Source organism: Uranotaenia lowii, chromosome 3, assembly GCF_029784155.1.
Source record: "Uranotaenia lowii strain MFRU-FL chromosome 3, ASM2978415v1, whole genome shotgun sequence".
NCBI lineage: Eukaryota > Metazoa > Arthropoda > Insecta > Diptera > Culicidae > Uranotaenia > Uranotaenia lowii.
In genome coordinates, this window is record NC_073693.1 from 83266991 (window position 1) to 83285637 (window position 18647).

At 35.4% G+C, this 18647-nt stretch overlaps 1 protein-coding gene across 5 annotated transcripts in view; it reads right to left on the reverse strand.

Annotated features, from left to right (window-relative positions):
- The window catches only part of LOC129757634 (diacylglycerol kinase 1), a 459105-nt gene that overhangs the window by 64309 nt on the left and 376149 nt on the right, over positions 1-18647 (reverse strand). For all 5 annotated transcript variants that reach the window (XM_055754909.1, XM_055754905.1, XM_055754906.1 and 2 more), the window contains 3 exons: positions 16502-16713; positions 14948-15088; positions 7923-8411 (listed from right to left, as the gene is read on the reverse strand). In XM_055754909.1, coding sequence (XP_055610884.1) covers positions 7923-8411; positions 14948-15088; positions 16502-16713 — 842 coding nt within the window. The remainder of the gene's footprint in view (positions 1-7922; positions 8412-14947; positions 15089-16501; positions 16714-18647) is intronic.

An 18647-nucleotide genomic window follows, 5' to 3' on the forward strand; every position in this document is an offset into this window, starting at 1 on the left:
TTTCTGTGATGTTACCCACAAATTCTGTGATAGATTTCTGTGATGGAAAAAGTATAAATTTCTTGAAAAAGTTTTGAAAAATTGAGTCTTTTTATGTACACTTTAGTTGAGAAAAGTCAATAAACAGTATTTGAACGGCGAAAATCTTGCGAATTATTTCAATTCCATTTGCGGTTATTTGGGCTGGAACAACGAAACACCGGCTGTGGATATTCGACGCTTGAAACCTGGACCGGAAGAGGACGGAAGAAAAAGTCTCATTGTAGTTGAATTTGCGCTCAGGAACTCCCGTGACGACTTCTACAAATCCTATCTACGGAAATGCGATCTGCAGCTGAAGCACTTGGGCCTCAATTCGGACAATAGAGTTTTCATCAACGAGAATCTTCCGGTGGCTGCTCGCAAGGTGAAGGTCGCTGCATTACGCTTAAAGAGATCTGGTAAGCTAACAACGGTTTTCTCCAAGCTTGGAATTGTGCATGTTAAGCGGACGCCCGACAGCAATGCGATTGCTATTTTCACTGAAAACGAACTCAATAAATTTTTGTAACTATGTATTTATCTTCAAAATCCGTTCACTTTTATGTTTGTATAATAATGTTGTATGTTTTGAATTGTAAAGTTATTGATATTGTGAAATTATAATACGGAGCTAGTTCAAATTTTTAAAAGTTTTGATTACCTTCCTTAAACTATGCCTACGTATCGAAATTCTACATCTGCTAATATCCCTGGTGCTGTATTGAACGCTGTGCTTATCTCCGACAAGCTGAACATCTGTCATGGAAACGCCCAAAGCTTGTGTGCTCGTAATTCTAACAAACTTGAAGAACTACGGCCAACTCTGGCGAATTCAAAAGTCGAAATTGCTTGTTTTACTGAATCGTGGCTCACTGAAAAGAACAACGATAGAGAGCTTATGATACAAGGCTATTCGATACACCGCAACGATCGAAAGTACAAACGGGGGGGTGGAATCATAGTTTATACAAAAGAGCATCTACACTTAAAAACTGTTTTTCAAACCCAGTTGTCACGTGATAGTGTAGACAAGACCGAGTGTCTGGCTCTAGAGCTGCAGTTGGGACTAGACAAAATATTGCTACTTGTTATTTATAACCCACCAGATAACGACTGTGCTCCTTTTCTTGAGCAAAAGCTAGCAGATTTTTCTGTCTCATATGAATTTGTGTTTTTGATTGGCGATTTTAACACTGACTTTTTACATCGTAGTAGGAAACGCATACACCTTGAAACAGTGTTCCAGAGTTTTTCGATCTCCACTGTTAACGAAGAACCTACTTTTTTCCACGACAATGGGTGTTCCCAGTTGGATCTTCTTGTAACCAGTAAAAGTGAAAAAGTTATTCGTTTTGGACAAGTCAGTTTCCCCTGTTTATCGCAACATGATCTTATTTTTTGCTCAGTTGATTTCAACGTTCTAGGCAATCCCGTGGCGAATGTCTATCGGGACTATAAACACTCCGATATAAGCGGTATTCAACATGCTTTAAGCTCGCTCGACTGGACAGTTTTTTACGAAATGGAAAACCCAGATGACAAGACGGAATTTCTTAACAGAAACTTAAGTCTGATTCATGATGCTTTTGTACCATTGCAAACTTCCTCTCCACGAAGAAAATCGAATGATTGGTTTAATTATGCTGTACGAAAATCTATTTTAGAAAGAAACCTAGCATACATATAATGATTGGCGCCGAGCCCCATCAAATCTAAAACAACTTAAACGACGCCAGTATAATATTCTACGAAACCGGACCAACTCTCTAATAACCCGAACTAAGAAGCTGCACATAAATCAATATCTTAGTGATCATTTACCTACAAACCTTCTCTGGAAACGCGTAAAAGACCTCGGTGTAGGAAAAGTCAAAACAAGGCAGCCCTGTAACTTTGATCCAGACGACGTTAACCGAATTTTTTCATCCAACTACACAAGAGAGGATAGGCTTCGGCATTTCAGAGGCGGATTAGAATCATCACCGTTCAGTTTTTCTTTTCGACCAGTACAATATTGGGAAGTTGTTAACTCCATCTGTGAAATACAATCCAACGCGGAGGGCCTGGATCGTCTACCAATAAAGTTCATCAAAATAGTGTTGCCTCTAATTGTTCACCATGTAACTCACCTTTTTAATGCGATTATAAGTACATCGATTTATCCTGCTTGCTGGAAGCGCGCAAAAGTAATCCCTTTGAAGAAAAAGCCCCAACTCAACACTCTAGAAAACCTCAGACCAATAAGCATTTTGTGCGCTTTATCCAAAGCATTTGAAAAAATTCTGAAGTATCAAATGTCTACGTTTATTAATAGTCACAATCTGCTGACTGATGACCAGGCTGGTTTTCGTAAAGGCTTAAGTGTGAAGACAGCAGTAATCCGTGTTTATGATTATCTCTCATCAGCAGTGGATAAAGGAAAATCAGGTGTACTCCTTTTGCTTGATTTTAGCAAGGCCTTTGACACTATCTCGCACGAAAAACTCTGTGAAAAACTCAGCGAACAATTCAATATTTCAATCCCTGCTGTTAAGTTAATCTCATCATATTTGTCAGAAAGGACACAAACAGTTTTTTGCAATGATAAACTCTCACGAAGCACGCTTGTAACGTCCGGTGTTCCACAAGGTTCTATTCTCGGGCCACTGCTGTTTACTTGCTATATCAACGATTTGCCTCCGGTACTGAAACATTGTTCAATCCAATTATACGCCGACGACGTCCAGCTGTACGCTGTTGATAGAACCCGGAATTCACATGAACTTGTCAGACGGGTAAATGAAGATGTTGCAAGAGTTGTTACATGGTGCTTTGAAAATAAACTGTTGGTAAATCATAGCAAAAGCAAAGCGTTGTATATTACCAAGTCCAGGCGGCAGACTTCTACAGCCTCTCTTCCCAGTATACTCATGGATGGCGAGCGAATCCTTTGGAAATCTTCTGCGAACAACCTTGGATACGTATTTCATGAAAGTTTGATATGGGATGATATGATCATGCAACAATGTGGTAAAATTTACGGCTGCCTACGCACGCTCTACAGCAGTACATACTTTGCATCAACCGAGACTAAAATTAATCTGTTCAAAGCATTGATTCTTCCCCATTTTCTGTTTGGCGATGTACTTCATGTTCGCCCCAGTGCAGGAGCGTTGCAAAAATTGAATGTTGCGTTAAATTGCTGTGTGCGGTATATCTACAACCTAAACCGTTACGAAAGAGTGAGTCATCTCCAGAGCAACCTGATAGGATGTCCTTTGAAAAACCTGTACGCTTTTAGATCCTGCTTGTTCGTGAGGAAACTCAGCTCAACTCGTTACCCCCCCGTTCTGTTCGAAAAACTAACAAGAGCTCAAGGAAGCCGTTTGCAGAATTATGTCGTACCTGCTAACAGAACAGCTTTGTATGCAAGCTCTCTCTTTGTAAGAGGTATTGTCAACTACAATTCTTTACCGCCTGACCTGAAGCGTATTCAATCGGAAGCAATTTTCAAAAGAGAATGTTTGAATTTCTGGAAACAGCATCAAAATTAGCACTTCTTCAAGTTTCTTCCTTTCGATACGGCTGGTTTATGTAGGATAGATTTAAATAGTAGATAAAGGTAATAGTTAAGGAAACTCATAGTGAACGATATTTACTCATGTGAACACCGAAAGTAGTAAATTAAAAGAATATTGTATTCTTACTCTACTGTTATAAATAAACAAACAAACAAACAAACAATAAACATTACCTATATTATTTTGTGTATCCAAAACAAAGTAAGAAATCCATAATTTAAGTTGACAAAAAAAAATATTTCGGGAATACATTTTGAAATTTAAAAACTGTGTGAAATCTGTGAATATTTCCAAAATGTTGTGTTCTGTGGCACAGATTCTGTGATGAAAATTTGTTTAAAATTCTATGGAATTAAAGATTTTACTGTGATTTTGGCAACCTTGCGTGGCACCAGTAAAACGGATACTTGGATGATTTTGTGATCTTACTTATGAGGTAAAAAATGCGAAATTAGCCGATAAGCAGCATATTTATTGCCAAAAACAGTCATTTTTGCTTCAGGCAACTTTAACAATTTTTAAGCTGTTCTACCAAGAAAACTTAAAATACTATATTTTGAAATCACATGCCCGGATATTGTCAGAATTTTAATAAAATAAGGTTATTATTCAAGAAAAATAATATTCAACTGTTCAAATTTGGCATACTCCAAACAACTAAACAGATAACTATGAAATATTTCGTTACATATTTATGGTAACATCTCGAGAACATCTTATTTGTACCTTATTAGTATGAGGCAGCCTTACTTTGATTTCAAAGATTTTTTTATTAAATTGTTAAAGCCAAAATGGACTCAGACAATAACAAAACAGTGAGATTTGAACTTTCGAACGAGAAATGGGGATATTCCTTTTCACAAACTAACAAAAATTGGTTTTTTTCTGGGTGTAAAAAAACCCATCTCCCATATTTCCACAACGAAATATTTAATATATGAACAAAATAATGCCGTCATAAAATCATTTTTTAATTTGCACCAATTCAAGATATGACAGTTAAAAAAGTACAAGTTTTTGCTAAAAAATCCCTTCTAGCTAACGAATGCCTCCAGATACAAGTTTGCACTCTGAGAGAAAAGTTGCGGATTTCTATTGCATACAAATGCTTAGAAGATATTTTTATTGTAAGAATTCATTCACAAAAGTTAGAGACAGAATACAGTTTTTTTTCGAAATACCCTAACATTTTAATATTCAAAAAACATAACTCGCTTACTAAATGTCATATAAATGTGGTGTCTTCAGTAAAATTGCCACAAAATCTCTGTCTACAAATTTGAAAACAGTTTGGCTCTGTCTATTCATTGGAAAAAGTTTAAATGTGTAAATCATCATAAAATGACACGCCCTAATATTAGCCTCAAGATTATTAATCCTTAATTTCATTTATTTTTTATTTTTCCTTAAAAATAATTTCAAACAGTTGAAAATGATGCGTACATCACAAAAAAATAAAATAAAATACGGGTTTTCACTTTTTTTTTTCGTACATTAATTGTTGCAAATTTGTTATTTCATGAAATGAAGGGTTAAAGCGCGTGGTCTGATGAACAATTTTGCTGAAGACACCAATGTCTATCTCTTATAGTATCTTCGTAATTAATTTTATCACGTCCTGGACCACTATGCTTGGTTTACACTTAAATGTTACAATTCATGCAAAATGATTAAAACGGTTTGTGATTTTCGCACTGTTGAGTTTCTAATTTCTGATTTTTACTCAACATCACAATAATAATTAAATAATTTATTCAACGATTAAAAGGTCTAACGGGTATAGAAAAAACATCATTTTCACGATTTTTATCTAGAGCTATCGTTCAAACAAATGTATTCAAATTTTTTGCATTATACAAAGCATTGTTAAAAGAACATTTAGTAATTTTTTCGTAGGAAAATATTGAAAAATGAGCCGGTGACGGAGCACTTTCGAGGATGTCTTTTAGAAAACAGGATTTGCGGTGGACACCTGTATCTCAGCACAGAATCATCTGAGGTCAAAAAATCAGAGCAAAATATTTATAATAGATGTTTTTCTGGACCCCAACGTTTTTACTTAACTTAAAAATATTTTTCTGAAATTTTTGTGGCTGTTTGAAGTCAAAACTATTATTTTTCACGAAAAAATCCGCCATTTTTCACCTGTAAAATCTTCCCAAAGTAAAAAAAACAAAAAAGAAAAACGTTGAGGTCTGGTATTTTATATGTAGGATATATGTTCCAAATTTGAAAAGAATCGGATAAGTAGTTTTCAAATCACGATGTCCACGGACTTTAAAAAAGTTCTTTCGAGAAAAACGCGTTTGAAGTCTCTGCTCTTGCTTTCTTGCAGTATTAGATAGGAGGAGATAAAGGCCTATAATTTCTACAGTTTTGCTCCAATTGACTTGAAAATTTGACACAACATTCTTGAAATGATTTACAATAAGAAAATAAAAAAATAAAAAAATCGATTTTTGAAAGTGTTAGACCCTACCCCGCCCCCCCCCCTTAATATATTTTGACAGAAATATAACGAATATAGTCCGTAAACTGTACTGATTCACCGCTATTTTACGGTACAAATCCAGTTCCATGAATATAAATAATGATTGACCGTCTTCTTAAATGCAAATTATTTATGTGAAAATTTAAAGGCTCAATAAAGTTGGCCGTTTCACCTGGCGTTTCATGATTTTTTTAGAACTGATAGTTTTATAAAACGTTAGAGTATGGTGGGGTAAAAGTACGACCTTAGTGCTATCCTATTTTTAGAAAATTTTGCCGGTTGTTTTCCAAAAATACAAGAACAGCATTTGATTCTTTAGACTTTTATCTCTCTTCTACAAAATTACGAAGATAATCGGTCGAGGCATTTGTAGCAGCTAGTGAAAATGTTTAACTGCTATCGAAACCTACTCTTACCCCACCTCTGGGGCAAAAGTTCGAATGATGTGGGGTAAAAGTACGACCATTAAAAATTCCACAATTCTGCATGAAGTCATCAGGAAAATTATTTTGTATTAATCTCTGCTTACAGCAGCAGCATCTTTGTTCGCTTTTGATACAAATCCTGTACATGGGCAAATAACCTGTGTGAATTTGGAGTTCTCCACTAATTGTCCAAATTCAGCAGGTTTTCGAAATCCAGTTTTCATCGTATTTGGGCAATTTTTCGCGCGAGCAAGTCTTGAAGATACAAAAATATGCGCTGATGTTTCCAGAGCATTTAAAAAAGAAGTTAAAATTTCTCGTTCAGATTTACTTCAGAAGACCCTTCGTACTTTTGCCCCATTTGCAGTTCGTATTTTTGCCCCTTCAAGGTTTCTTATAATTCACAGTGTATTGTGATGAATAGAGAAATAGTAAATCAATTCTTTCTTCGGCATTTGATAGTGATTAAAAACAACTTAAAAGACACATTAAAACTTTCAATGAAAGGCAGACTTTTGATTACATAAACATGTTTGCCGTTTTTTGAAACATTACATCATTCAAGCAAAAAAGCTACTTTACCTCATTTTTCGGGGTATTTCCAACTTCTACGAAAAAAAATTATGGCTGGTTGTTGGCAGTTCAAATCACTATCAATCCACGCCAGAGTTGTGAATTTTACTGTTCTCGGTTTGTGATAATCCCAAAACGTACTTTTACCCGACTCGTACTTTTACCCCAACTTACTCTACGGCCTTTTTCCAAAAATCAAACCTATGAGAGAAGAGAATAAACAATACTAATTACGAAAAAACTATTAGAGAATTCGTATGAACAAAAATTTTAACATTACTGGAAAAAAGCTTGATTGGAATTTTTTTTTGAAATTTTCATTTGTACAAACTTAACCAAAAATATGCAATTTTTGCGTAAGAAATTCACGTTAAAAAAAATACGACGGAATATTACATACATTTACATCATTGAAATATTTGAAACGTTATCAAGTGATATGATGTTTATTTACCTAACAATTCTGTACTTTTATTTATTTGCAATGACATATGTTTATTAAAAGAAATACTGAAACCTGATTGACAATGTACATAATCGAAAAATTAATAAGAATTTTTATTCTTTTCAGTTTTTATCGCTGACAAACTTACTTCAATAGTGTCTTGAACTAGTCGAGTTTCTTAACGAACCTCTAAATCTCCCCATACAAACTTTTTCATCCAGACCTGTGACGTCGTATATCGTACATTCGCGTACAACAAAACAAGAGAACCAAATTGTCCATTCTTCTTTTTCGCAAAATATAAGAAAAATTTCACTTTAGACTTCTCTGGAGATTTTGTTGATTTACATTTACCTACACCTGCAAAAGATAAGTTATTTCTACATAGACAATTTTTAAAGCCATACCTTGTGAGTCGGAATCAGGGGTGTCTCCTCCCCCGTCACCGGGTGGTTCTTCACTTCTATACTCCACCGGTCCATCATCACCAGTGAAGATCGGTTGATTTTGTCCAGAATTTTAGGAATGCTTTCGCCCTCGTATCCTCCTCCCCACCGAAGACATCGGGCCAGATCGTTTCCGGTGCCCAAGGGGATAACTCCTATCGAAGGTTGACAGCGCAGCTCGATCGAGTCCATCGCTTCCAGAACCCACCCTACGGTTCCGTCTCCACCGCAGCAGATTACCTTGAAGTTGTCTACATCCTTGAACAGAGTAAGGCCCTCCAGGGGACCGCCTTTCGAGAGATCGTAAACCTGTCGGGGATTCAGGAGGTACTGGAATTTGCGCAATATTCGATCACCCTGACGGCCCCCGCTTTTGGGATTCACGAAAACTAGTAAGGGGCAGATGTTGTCGGTGGCGGTGATTTGAAAGTGAACGGTGGGCGGTATGTTCTAAAAGAAAACGAAAACAAAAATTAAGAAGTTTAATTTTTTTTTTCGAATATGACAATGGGGGTTATTCTGCGACGCGAGTGACGTGACTCACGAAATTTGACTTCTTCGCCCTGACTCCAGAAAATGCTTTAGCAAAGAAATTTGTGTATCGATGAGTTCTGAAGACCAATAGCAGCTCATACGAACGAAAATTTCGAGACTAGAGAGGCTATTCAAGCCAGCAAAACGATGTGAAATTTCGTGAGTCTCGTCACTCGCGTCGCAGAATAAGCCCCAATATGTTTTCTTAGGATAGTAGCTTCAAACTCGTGAAAATGTATCAAATACCTTTTTAGGTATAGATAAACGTGAAAGATTTGGTTAGGGGTTCAAATCAGGTTTATTTTAAACTCTTGACAAGTTTCTTGTAGACTTGATTCATTCAAATTTTAGTTTGGATCTTTTTTAGGTATCTTCAAGTGTAAAATAACAAACCAATCTTTCTTTCTTCTTCTTCTTCTTCTTCTTCTTCTTATATATAAAGATGAGTTGGACTATATATGTTTGTTTGTATGCACCTTATACAAATCGACACCGCTCAACCGATCAGCCTGAAATTTGGTACAGAGATGTATTTGGACCAGGGTAAGGTTTTAGTGATAGTTCTGAGCCCCTCCCACTTAAGAAAAGGGAACCTCCCATACAACTTTCGTTTTTATTCCCACAAATCAAAAGTCATGGCACCCATTTGGCAGCCGATTTTCGTTTCCTTTCTTTGGCGGGTTGTTTTCACCATCACCATGGGCCGGGCGTAAGAAACGACTATCACGAGTTCACGTGTACTGGAAAGCAAATCAATGCTTGCTGAGCATTAAAGATTTGAAAGTGGAAATTTTGGCGGGTGTTTTTTGTACCTTCTACTGCTGAAAGCACATGGTACCGGTGGTTACGAGATTTTTGGATGCAATAATGAGCTACCATTTCGGATTGAAAAATACAACTAACCTGTAAAGTATGTATTGACTTGAATTGTAGTGGTTTTTAAAGTACTCCCTACCACTGCTGCAAGGCTTTGGAGTCTATGAGAATATACAGTGTGTGAAGTATGGATGCAATGATTTATCTTCATTATGAATTTGGATGGAGTGCTTTGGAGTCTATAAGAATATACAGTATGTGAAGTATGGATACAATGATTTTTTTTCCATACTATTCCGTCTCACGACATAACTTGACGAACATAATTCCTAAAATTCACTCGGTCCATGGCAACCGTTCTCCAATTCCTCGGGCACCCCACGTTCGCCAGATCACGATGCAATGATTTATCTTCATTTTGAATTTGTATGTATTAAAATGTTTCACATATTAAGCTATTTTCTTAAAATCAAGCTTTATAGAACCAACCATTTTCGTATTTTTAGAATTCCTCATAAAATAATTAAATTCAGAGTTATGAGTTGAGAGCTGTGATTTCAATGCTTCGAAAGCCGTCGAGAAATTTAAATGGAGGACGTGCATTATCTGAAAAAAAAAAAACAAATTTGTTTTTCCAAGAATGGAAAAATTGGAAAAAAAATCTTTTGTTATAACATCATAAAATGGGCGATTTGGATTCCGAGAAAATTTCTTTTAGATCACTTCAAAAAACTATAAGTGGAACTTGGAACATTTAGAAAAAACTAATCATAAAACTGTGTGGAAAAAACAACGAAAAGTACACAAACATTTGAAAACATGAAAAATGAGTCTTCAACAAGTTTAAAAAACCAAATACAAACACATACAGAATCTCAATGAAACTTAATGTTTCCTCGAAGAGTTTCCTTTTACTTAATTCTAAGCGTACATCTTTCGAGAATATGATGGCTAGCATCTCACAAATGCTTAAACCACTAAACCACAAAAGTTTACTGTGTATGCCGTGACTGGGATTCGAACTCATGGCCGTTGGCTTGGAAGTCTTGAAGGCCACAAGTTGCCGTAAGTTTCAGAAGCCTTCTTAGAATTTTCTGCGCAAATAAAACTTAAATATAGCATACGGAGGAGCATTGGGCATATAGCGTCCGATGAGATCATCTCCAAAAGAGACTTCATTAGATGGAGGGTTGGAAAGATAAAATTATAGTTTAATCATTTGAAGATAAAAAATAGAAAGCCAAAGCTATTCAAGCTTCCTTTAAGAAAGAGTGGGTATAACATGTTTTTCGTGATGAAATAAAAAAGCATTCATGGGAAATTATTTTTAATTTCTATGAATACGAACCTCATAACTACCTATAAGTGTTTCAAAAATATGAAAAAGGGAAACACAGTAAATATTCTCATTCAAAACATGAAAAACAATAACAAAACTTTCAAAGCTTACATACATGGCACATGGCACAACATGGGTAAAATTTTCCCAAAATAAATATATTAAACATATTGAATACAAAGCTACCAAAATTTCGTAAAGTCAAACGACTCATTTTGATTTATATTATGTGCAAACCCGAGCAAGGCCGGGTAAATCAGCTAGTAAAATATATTTTCAGCTGAATTTTCCTGAGCCTGAAGATAAAGGACAAGTTAGTTAATCAGTAATAAATTATCATCAATTATTTATTTCATTATTGAAATTCTGTGAAAAAAACTAAATTAAAATTAACGTTTTTCAAAAAAACGCAATCTTAAAAATCAACTCAGATCTTATTTCACCTGTTTTTTGTCATTTTTAAAATTCAATTCAGAATCTGAATTCTGCACTTTGAACCTAAGTAAAAACTCTGAATTTCTAATTTGAAACGGATTTTGGAATCTAAACTCCAACCAAAAATTTCCAATAATTATGAACCGTCAATGGAATTTCATAACAGAATCCTTAACAAGAAATCTTCTATTTGAATTATGAATATTTGATTTTCCAGTTTGTGTTTGGACTTCGAGCCGAGTGGTCGCCTTTATTTTACTGCTAAATTTCGTTTGGCGTTGAGTAGCCTAGCTACTGATAAAGAGTACTTTTGTTTCAAACACTAGTATATATCCAGTCGGGAATTGGTGAGGCAATGGGATCCAAAATGGAGGAGGCGCGAACCAACTCGCTCAGAATCTACTTTGGATCAGGAAAGTGTGAGCCAGCAGACTTCGAAATTTTTCAGTTCATGAAGCTGAAAATGGGTTTGGTGTGTGGAAATCTGCTAGCGATGTACAAGGAGCCCAGGGAGCACTGTGTATATCTTAAATTCAAAACTGAGCCACTTCTTAAAGACACGCTATCGCAGTTGCCATCTACCATGGAATTCACCTACAGCGACAATAGCTCGACGACAGTAACGTTTTCTGAAGCATCCATCGTATTTAAATACGTTCGGATTTTTAATTTACCGCCGGAGATAACAGATAAGGAGATAAATTTGGAACAATACAACGAATGGTGAGGGAGAAGTATGGTAGCGAGACAGGTTTCCCAATTTGGACGGGTGTGCGAGGTCTTCACATGGAGATAAAAACTGAGATTCCTGCAACGGTGCACGTACGGAATTTTCAAGCCCGAGTGTTTTACGAAGGTCTTTTGAACAAGTGTTTTGTCTGTGGAAGTGTAGATCACATAAAAGCGAACTGCCCTAATCGGAATACGGTGAACAAAAGGTTGGCTCGTCAAGCTTTACTATATAGTGATGTGGCAGCTGGGCCAAGTAGGTTGCTTGCAACAGCTAGTGCCGGAGAAGGTATTCACGTGGCTGAATCGAACGAAACATCCGTAACAGGAAATGAAGAAGAGATCTCGGAGGAAAGTGAGCCAATTCTGGTTATTGGAGATGAAGGAAGCAGCAACGGTAAAAAAACTGAGCAGCCATCGGATGTTCTGGAAATTACTGATGATGCAGAGCATCATGGAAAAGATGCACCGACGGAAGAGACGAAAAAATATTTTGAGCGGTCAAAACGCGGTAGACAAGAATTGAAAACGAACAACAGAAGTGGATCCGAAACTTCGACTGAATCTGATTCTGGATTAATCAATGTACCATCTTCGCCTAGTTTTTTGGAGGCACAAAGTGCACTTACAAGAGCAAGGTCGAAATCGAAACAGCAGAAAAAAACATTAACAACCTTTCTCTCTCAGCTCAGTAGTTTGGAGCCTTGTAATGTAGATTAGGTTTTTTAAAATAAAATAAAATCATTTAACTTGAATAAATGTATGTAGAGGACAAGCAACATTGAAAAATGTAATATGAAAAGGAATTAATCATCTGGACTGTTTAAGGATTGTTGTAGTTGGAATGAGATAATTATTTGTGAAATAGTTTTAAAAAGGAACTCAACACAACTGTAGATTTTAATTATTTGAAAAAAAAAAAAACAAAAAAAAATCTGAAAAAAAATATGCCTTTTTTTAAATAATTGAAAAATGTAGAGGAATTTAGGGTAAAAACAGCCATAACTCCATTTTCCAAAACGTGCGGTAGCTCAAATAGCCTCTATTCGATTTTGCAGGAAAAAAAAAAGAAAAAAAATATTATGAATATTTGATTTTCTACATGAATTCTTTCTTCAATTATTTATTCGTTAATAAATAAATGAATCTGAATGAAAATTCCGAATGATGAAACTCTGATATTTAAATTCTTGATCACCGTTTTAATTCGGTAAAAGAATTAAGAGTAAAAATATCAAATCCAAATTTATAATATGGTTTCTTATTATAAATATTTTCTTAAATATTCTGGTATGATGAGTTTCAAAAAGGGAAAATGAATCTAATTTTTGTTTCAAACACTAAACCAAGATTCGAATCAGGATTTTTTCCCAATGATGAACCCAACTGAAAATTAAAAATAATAAACTGGGTATAGATTCCAGAATCCAAATACCAGATAACAAATTTTGATTTAAAACAAAAATTGGAACCGGAACACCGGAAATGATTCAAATCTTAGCTTTCAAGAAATTTTTCTGCACTTATCCGAACAGGGCAAATTCGGGCTTTTTTATCATAAAACCTTGCAGAATCACAAAGTTCCAATCGCAAATTTGGGAATTCTTCGGTTAAAATCAAGAAGAATAAAACTTGAAAATTAGTTTTTTTTCATCGAACACAGCCATTTTCTTCGGATAAAATTTTCTCAAAAAATTGTTTTTGACGCAAAATACATAATTATCATCGCGCAATCGAAATTTTTCTTTGATTTGTAAATATTTAGAGTGAAATCATAAGGGCAAAATCCAGGCAATCTGGCAACCTTTGTGAGTTTAATCTTATTATTATTATTAAAATTCGATTCTAATGAGAATAACTTTTGATAGCGTTTTTCATGTACAGCCTTTTAATGTCTATCAAAAAGTTAGAAATTTTTTGAATATCCGTAGTGAAATTGTGGAGTGTCGAGATTGTTACTCTTGCTTCACTTTAGTTCTTAAAATTTGTTAAAGATACTAAAATTTTATGTTAATTCAATGAAATTCATGAATTTGTATGATCTTCTAGAAATGTAGTTAGGTCTGTTTATCACTCAGCTATATAGATGAACCAACCAGAAAAAATTACCATTGGAATTTCGAGATTGCACTGAACCCTCTCACATTCCTTCAATTCATCAATTATCTTCACTTTATTTCTAATTTTAGGTCACTGTTAGATCCACTCGGACTCATTAAACGGTTTTCCATACGAGCTTTGGTCTTAAAGTTAATTTCCATCTGTTCTCGGGTCATCCACTGGGACTTTCTGATTTTTTCTCGACTCTGCCAAAAAAAAAAGTGGTCATGCAATACCTCGCTAATTACTTTTTTCTCTTAAAAGATACAAAGTTATGATATTCGACAAATTGTTCGGAGAAAAATTTCATTTTAAGAATTCATAAATTGGCTCAAAAACCATACGAAGAAAACCACAGAAGAACCCAAAACGACGTTGATTTTTCAGTACAAAATATTCCATTTTCCCATACAAACATAAAAGTTCAAATTTACTCATGTAAACGTTACTTAAAAATTCTGCAAAAAATCATGGATGAGTTTTTAACCAAAACGAAGCTTTTAAGACCCCAGGGTTTGAGAAATTCAAAAATGACCCCAAATCGTCTCAGTCTACTAGTACACTTCTGACATCGATTTTCAATATCTTCAAACCAAGTCACAAGCGGTTGAAATATATTATATTATTCAACACCTACTATTTCTATTCCAATACTGCTGCTTGCAGCTTGTTCTAACACATTTCTCATATCAAAGTTTGTCATCTACTAGTCACTCATCTTTCACCCAAAGGGTCAGAAACCGAATACTAGTACCTGTATCTTGTACTATTACATTTTAACATCGGATTTTGTAATATATTAGTCAAGCCTCTTGGTAGAAGTATTTGCAGCTTTTATGAGCATAATTCCAACATTAATTTTTATCATTGACAGGTCAAGCTCTTTCAATTTAAATGAAAATATAGAAAAAAAATACAGACTTCTTCGAAGCCTTGGGCAAGAATTTAAGTTTATGATAATGAGCTGTTCGTATCAGCAAAGTGATCTGTCTTTTACTTACTACAAATAAAAAAAACTAAATGTATAGCTTACCTTCCCCCGATTGGTGTTGAAGTTGATGGACTTTTGTCGATCCAGTACGGCCGGGCAGATGGATGTCGGTGGCAGTATCATGTTGGCAAATTCACCGAGAAAACATTCCGGTTTCACTAACGAAACACATCGGTTGTGAAGCTGCGAAAAAAAAGAGTATGGTATTATTTTCTCCCATCAACAGTGTAAAGAACTTTATGAGAATGGAAAAAAAAAATCTTTAGGATAAACCATGGTATGAGTTGGGGGTGAAAAAATAACAGCAGCTATCAATGTTTCGGATGAATTGAGAAACGGGTAACCCATTGAATTTATTTTTTCCAGTACATTGGCCGTTGCTGCTAGCGGAAATTTGAAAAATCCCGTTTGACCGCCCAACGTGGGTAAGATAAATCAATTTTATCGATGGTCGTCATCCGGGGCGTTGGGAAAGTCACATATTTTTATTCTCTTTGGATGGGTCGAATATGTGAAAATTGAACTTTAAATGAAACTTTCGGATGGTAAATAATAATTAAATTTCAGTTTCACATTATAACATTTCTAAGAACACTGTTTTTCTAATTATATTCCAGAGATAGTTTTTGTGTATATTTTTTCTAATATTCGGTAGAGAAATCGACCCAGTCCGTGTTACCTCAAGGCAAAAGGACAAACGCCACCGGGCCAAGCTGATGCTGCTGCTGTTTGCTGGTCGAGGCGACATCGACTATTTGATTCATGGTTTGGTTAGCCAACCCGCCCAACGCTGATCGAATTATAACGTGCCCCGGGGGGAGAAAAAGCTGAGAAAAATCCTTTGATGTCGTTGCGGATCAATGGCGATCCCATCGGCACTTTATTGAATTAAGTCATCAAAGGTTATTTTGGAGTATGGATTTTTTGCCCTCTATCGATCCTCTAATAGACTTGTTTGGCCGATGCTGAATACCGAGCAGTTTTCGTTGTTTAAATGAAGTTCAATGAACTTCCTATCGAAAATAACTACGAAGTTTTTTTTTAAATAAAAAATTGAACATTTTCCAATGGTTTAGATAACTTCTTCACTAACTTTAAATCGATGCACAATAATGTTTAGGAAATCTTAATACTCTTACGATATCCCGCAGCGTCATAAAGTTACTTCCGCTAGATTGATTTCTTGTCTCACAGTATTGTGTTCATTCCGAAAGAAGGCAGCTTCTAAGAATGTAAGAAAAACACTGATAGAAGATTACCCGGAACAGTATGTTTTTCCGTCCCATTTTTTCCGAGAAAGTCATCAAATTTACAAGTTCCTTCTTATTCCTCCATTTTTAACAAGTTCTAGGGATTTACCGAATGACTGGATACTCAGAAAGACGAATCGTTCCGGGAATCCTCCATACAAACAAACAAAAGCCCCGTGATGAAAACCGATCGCTTCGAATTGCTGCTGCTGCTGTCGGATGAAATCCCCAATAGCCCCCAACTCAACAATAATCCGATAAATGTATGGTACGGTATACCGTACTATATTGTACTACTAATACTACTACCACTACTACCAATACTACTACTAATAATACTACTCACCAGCATTTGGCACCAGCGACAGGTCAATCCGGTAATCCCGTTGTACGCTTTGATTCGCTTCCGGCACTTGGAGCAGCGCCCGTAACAGTTGCCCTCGACCCAGTGATGTTGGAAGGTCGAGCTGGCTTTCGATTTCTTCGATTTGACGTAGGTGACGATACAGGAAGCGGGGGCACGCTGGACGCAACGCTCGTGAACCGTGTATTTGCACACTTATGGTGGGTTTGTTGTTACGGGCATTTGTTATTCCGGGGTTCCGATTGTGTGCAAGTGTGTGGAAAAACATGAAAAAAAAGAAACATCCCATCAGCAATTGTTGCCTTTTTCACGGATCAATGACAGGCTGGAAACAGGTGGGTCATGTGTATGTAGCTTTTGTGTTCAACAATCCTGCTTGATTGGACTTTATTGCTCGTGGAATCATGGGCTTATACATGTACAAGCGGGGGGAAAAGATGGAATTTATTATGTAAGAATAATTACGGTCCCGAAGGTTGTATCGGCTAACATTATTGTTTGCTAAAACCAAACAAAGTATGGATATCTCTCAATCATGTTTCACGAAATGTCGAATGTACAATGCGCGCCCCGGCGATTTAAAGCGTAATAATGTTACTAAGAACACGAAATGACCCACCCATTTCGTATTATGTACGATACAGTTTGGGACAACACGTTTGCAACTTATTTCAGGCTTCCATATTTTTTTCTTTTAAATAGTTACAGTGTCGTTGATATATGATTAGGTACATTTTTTTTGCCAATTCAACTTTGAAGTTCCATAAAAATGATTCTGATGATATTTTTGTTCGAACTTGCAATTAAAAATCATCAAAATTTTCTTCTTCAATTTGTTTTAAATCGTTCAACAGATAAATCAAGCAAAAGTTCACTTGTTTTGGATGAAGCAAATGGCGTTGAGGACCAAAAAATATGCAAAAAAAGTGCGAAATAAGAAATCTTCAACGTATATATTTCTACAAAAATTAAGATTATTTATAACAATTTACTCTGTAAAAGTGAATAATAAGGCTTTGCTCATTTAGTATCTGGGCAGTTACAAACGTGTGTATTTTAAAAACTATTCATTTGATCGAAAAATTTTATATGGAGGAAATGAAGGTGTTAATAGGACATTTAATGTAAAAATATTAAAAAAATATTTATCAATGATTTCAAGAAATACTCTAACTTTTTACTAAAATCTCTTTTTGATCTTTGCACACTTTTTTCAGCCATGTATAGATTTATTTTTTTGACCACAGAAGCAAAACCTTTGCAAAATTATGATATTTTACACAAACTCACCTGGAAAAAGCAATTGGAATCTGGTTGGAACTTATCCATGAGTAGGCATCTCGAAGAATTTGATTTCCTAAATCCGGTTTTAACATAAATTTTGTTGTCCATCAGAACGCATCTGTCATATTGCGTAAAAACCGGATGCACAGATTGCGATCTTTGGAACTGATCATTATTAGTTGTTTACTTGGTGTCTTCTAGTCAGGCAACACTTTTTGCCAACCGGAAATGGATTTTTTGCATTATTTAAGGAGTCTGTATTCAGTTATCCCCAATAACCATAGACTTTTTACCATATTTAAGATCAAGGGTTGCACTCCGATGGTTGGTTTGAACTTCGTGTGGATCCTAGAGTGGCTCTTTATACTTCTTAACCATTTGGTTCGAAAAATAATCAGAAAAAACCAACTGTTCATGAGCTTTCAAGTCAACAATGAAGAATTTTAGAGGCGCAAAATGCGTTAAAGGAGCAAATTTGTGCAAAATTATTTTTACCATGTCTTTTTGCATCGTAAATATCTCAAACACACGTTAACTTAAAAATCTATCAAATATATGCAAGCTAGTTCATTTCATAACCAACACAACGCTACTAAAGTTTTGCATATCCGAGCTCTATTAACGTAGATATCACCGAAATAAAGTGATGATCATAGCTTTAATGTTTCTACAAATTATTTGAATCTGTTACAGCATTTTTGAGTGTTTTCTCGTATCCTTAAGGTGTTATAGGGGTTTTTTTTTAATCGGGCAAAATAGGTTAGAATTCAAAAACTGATTTTTTTCAGTAAACCACAGTTGTAAATCATAGATGGCAGCACTATATTGCAGTTAAAACTAAATT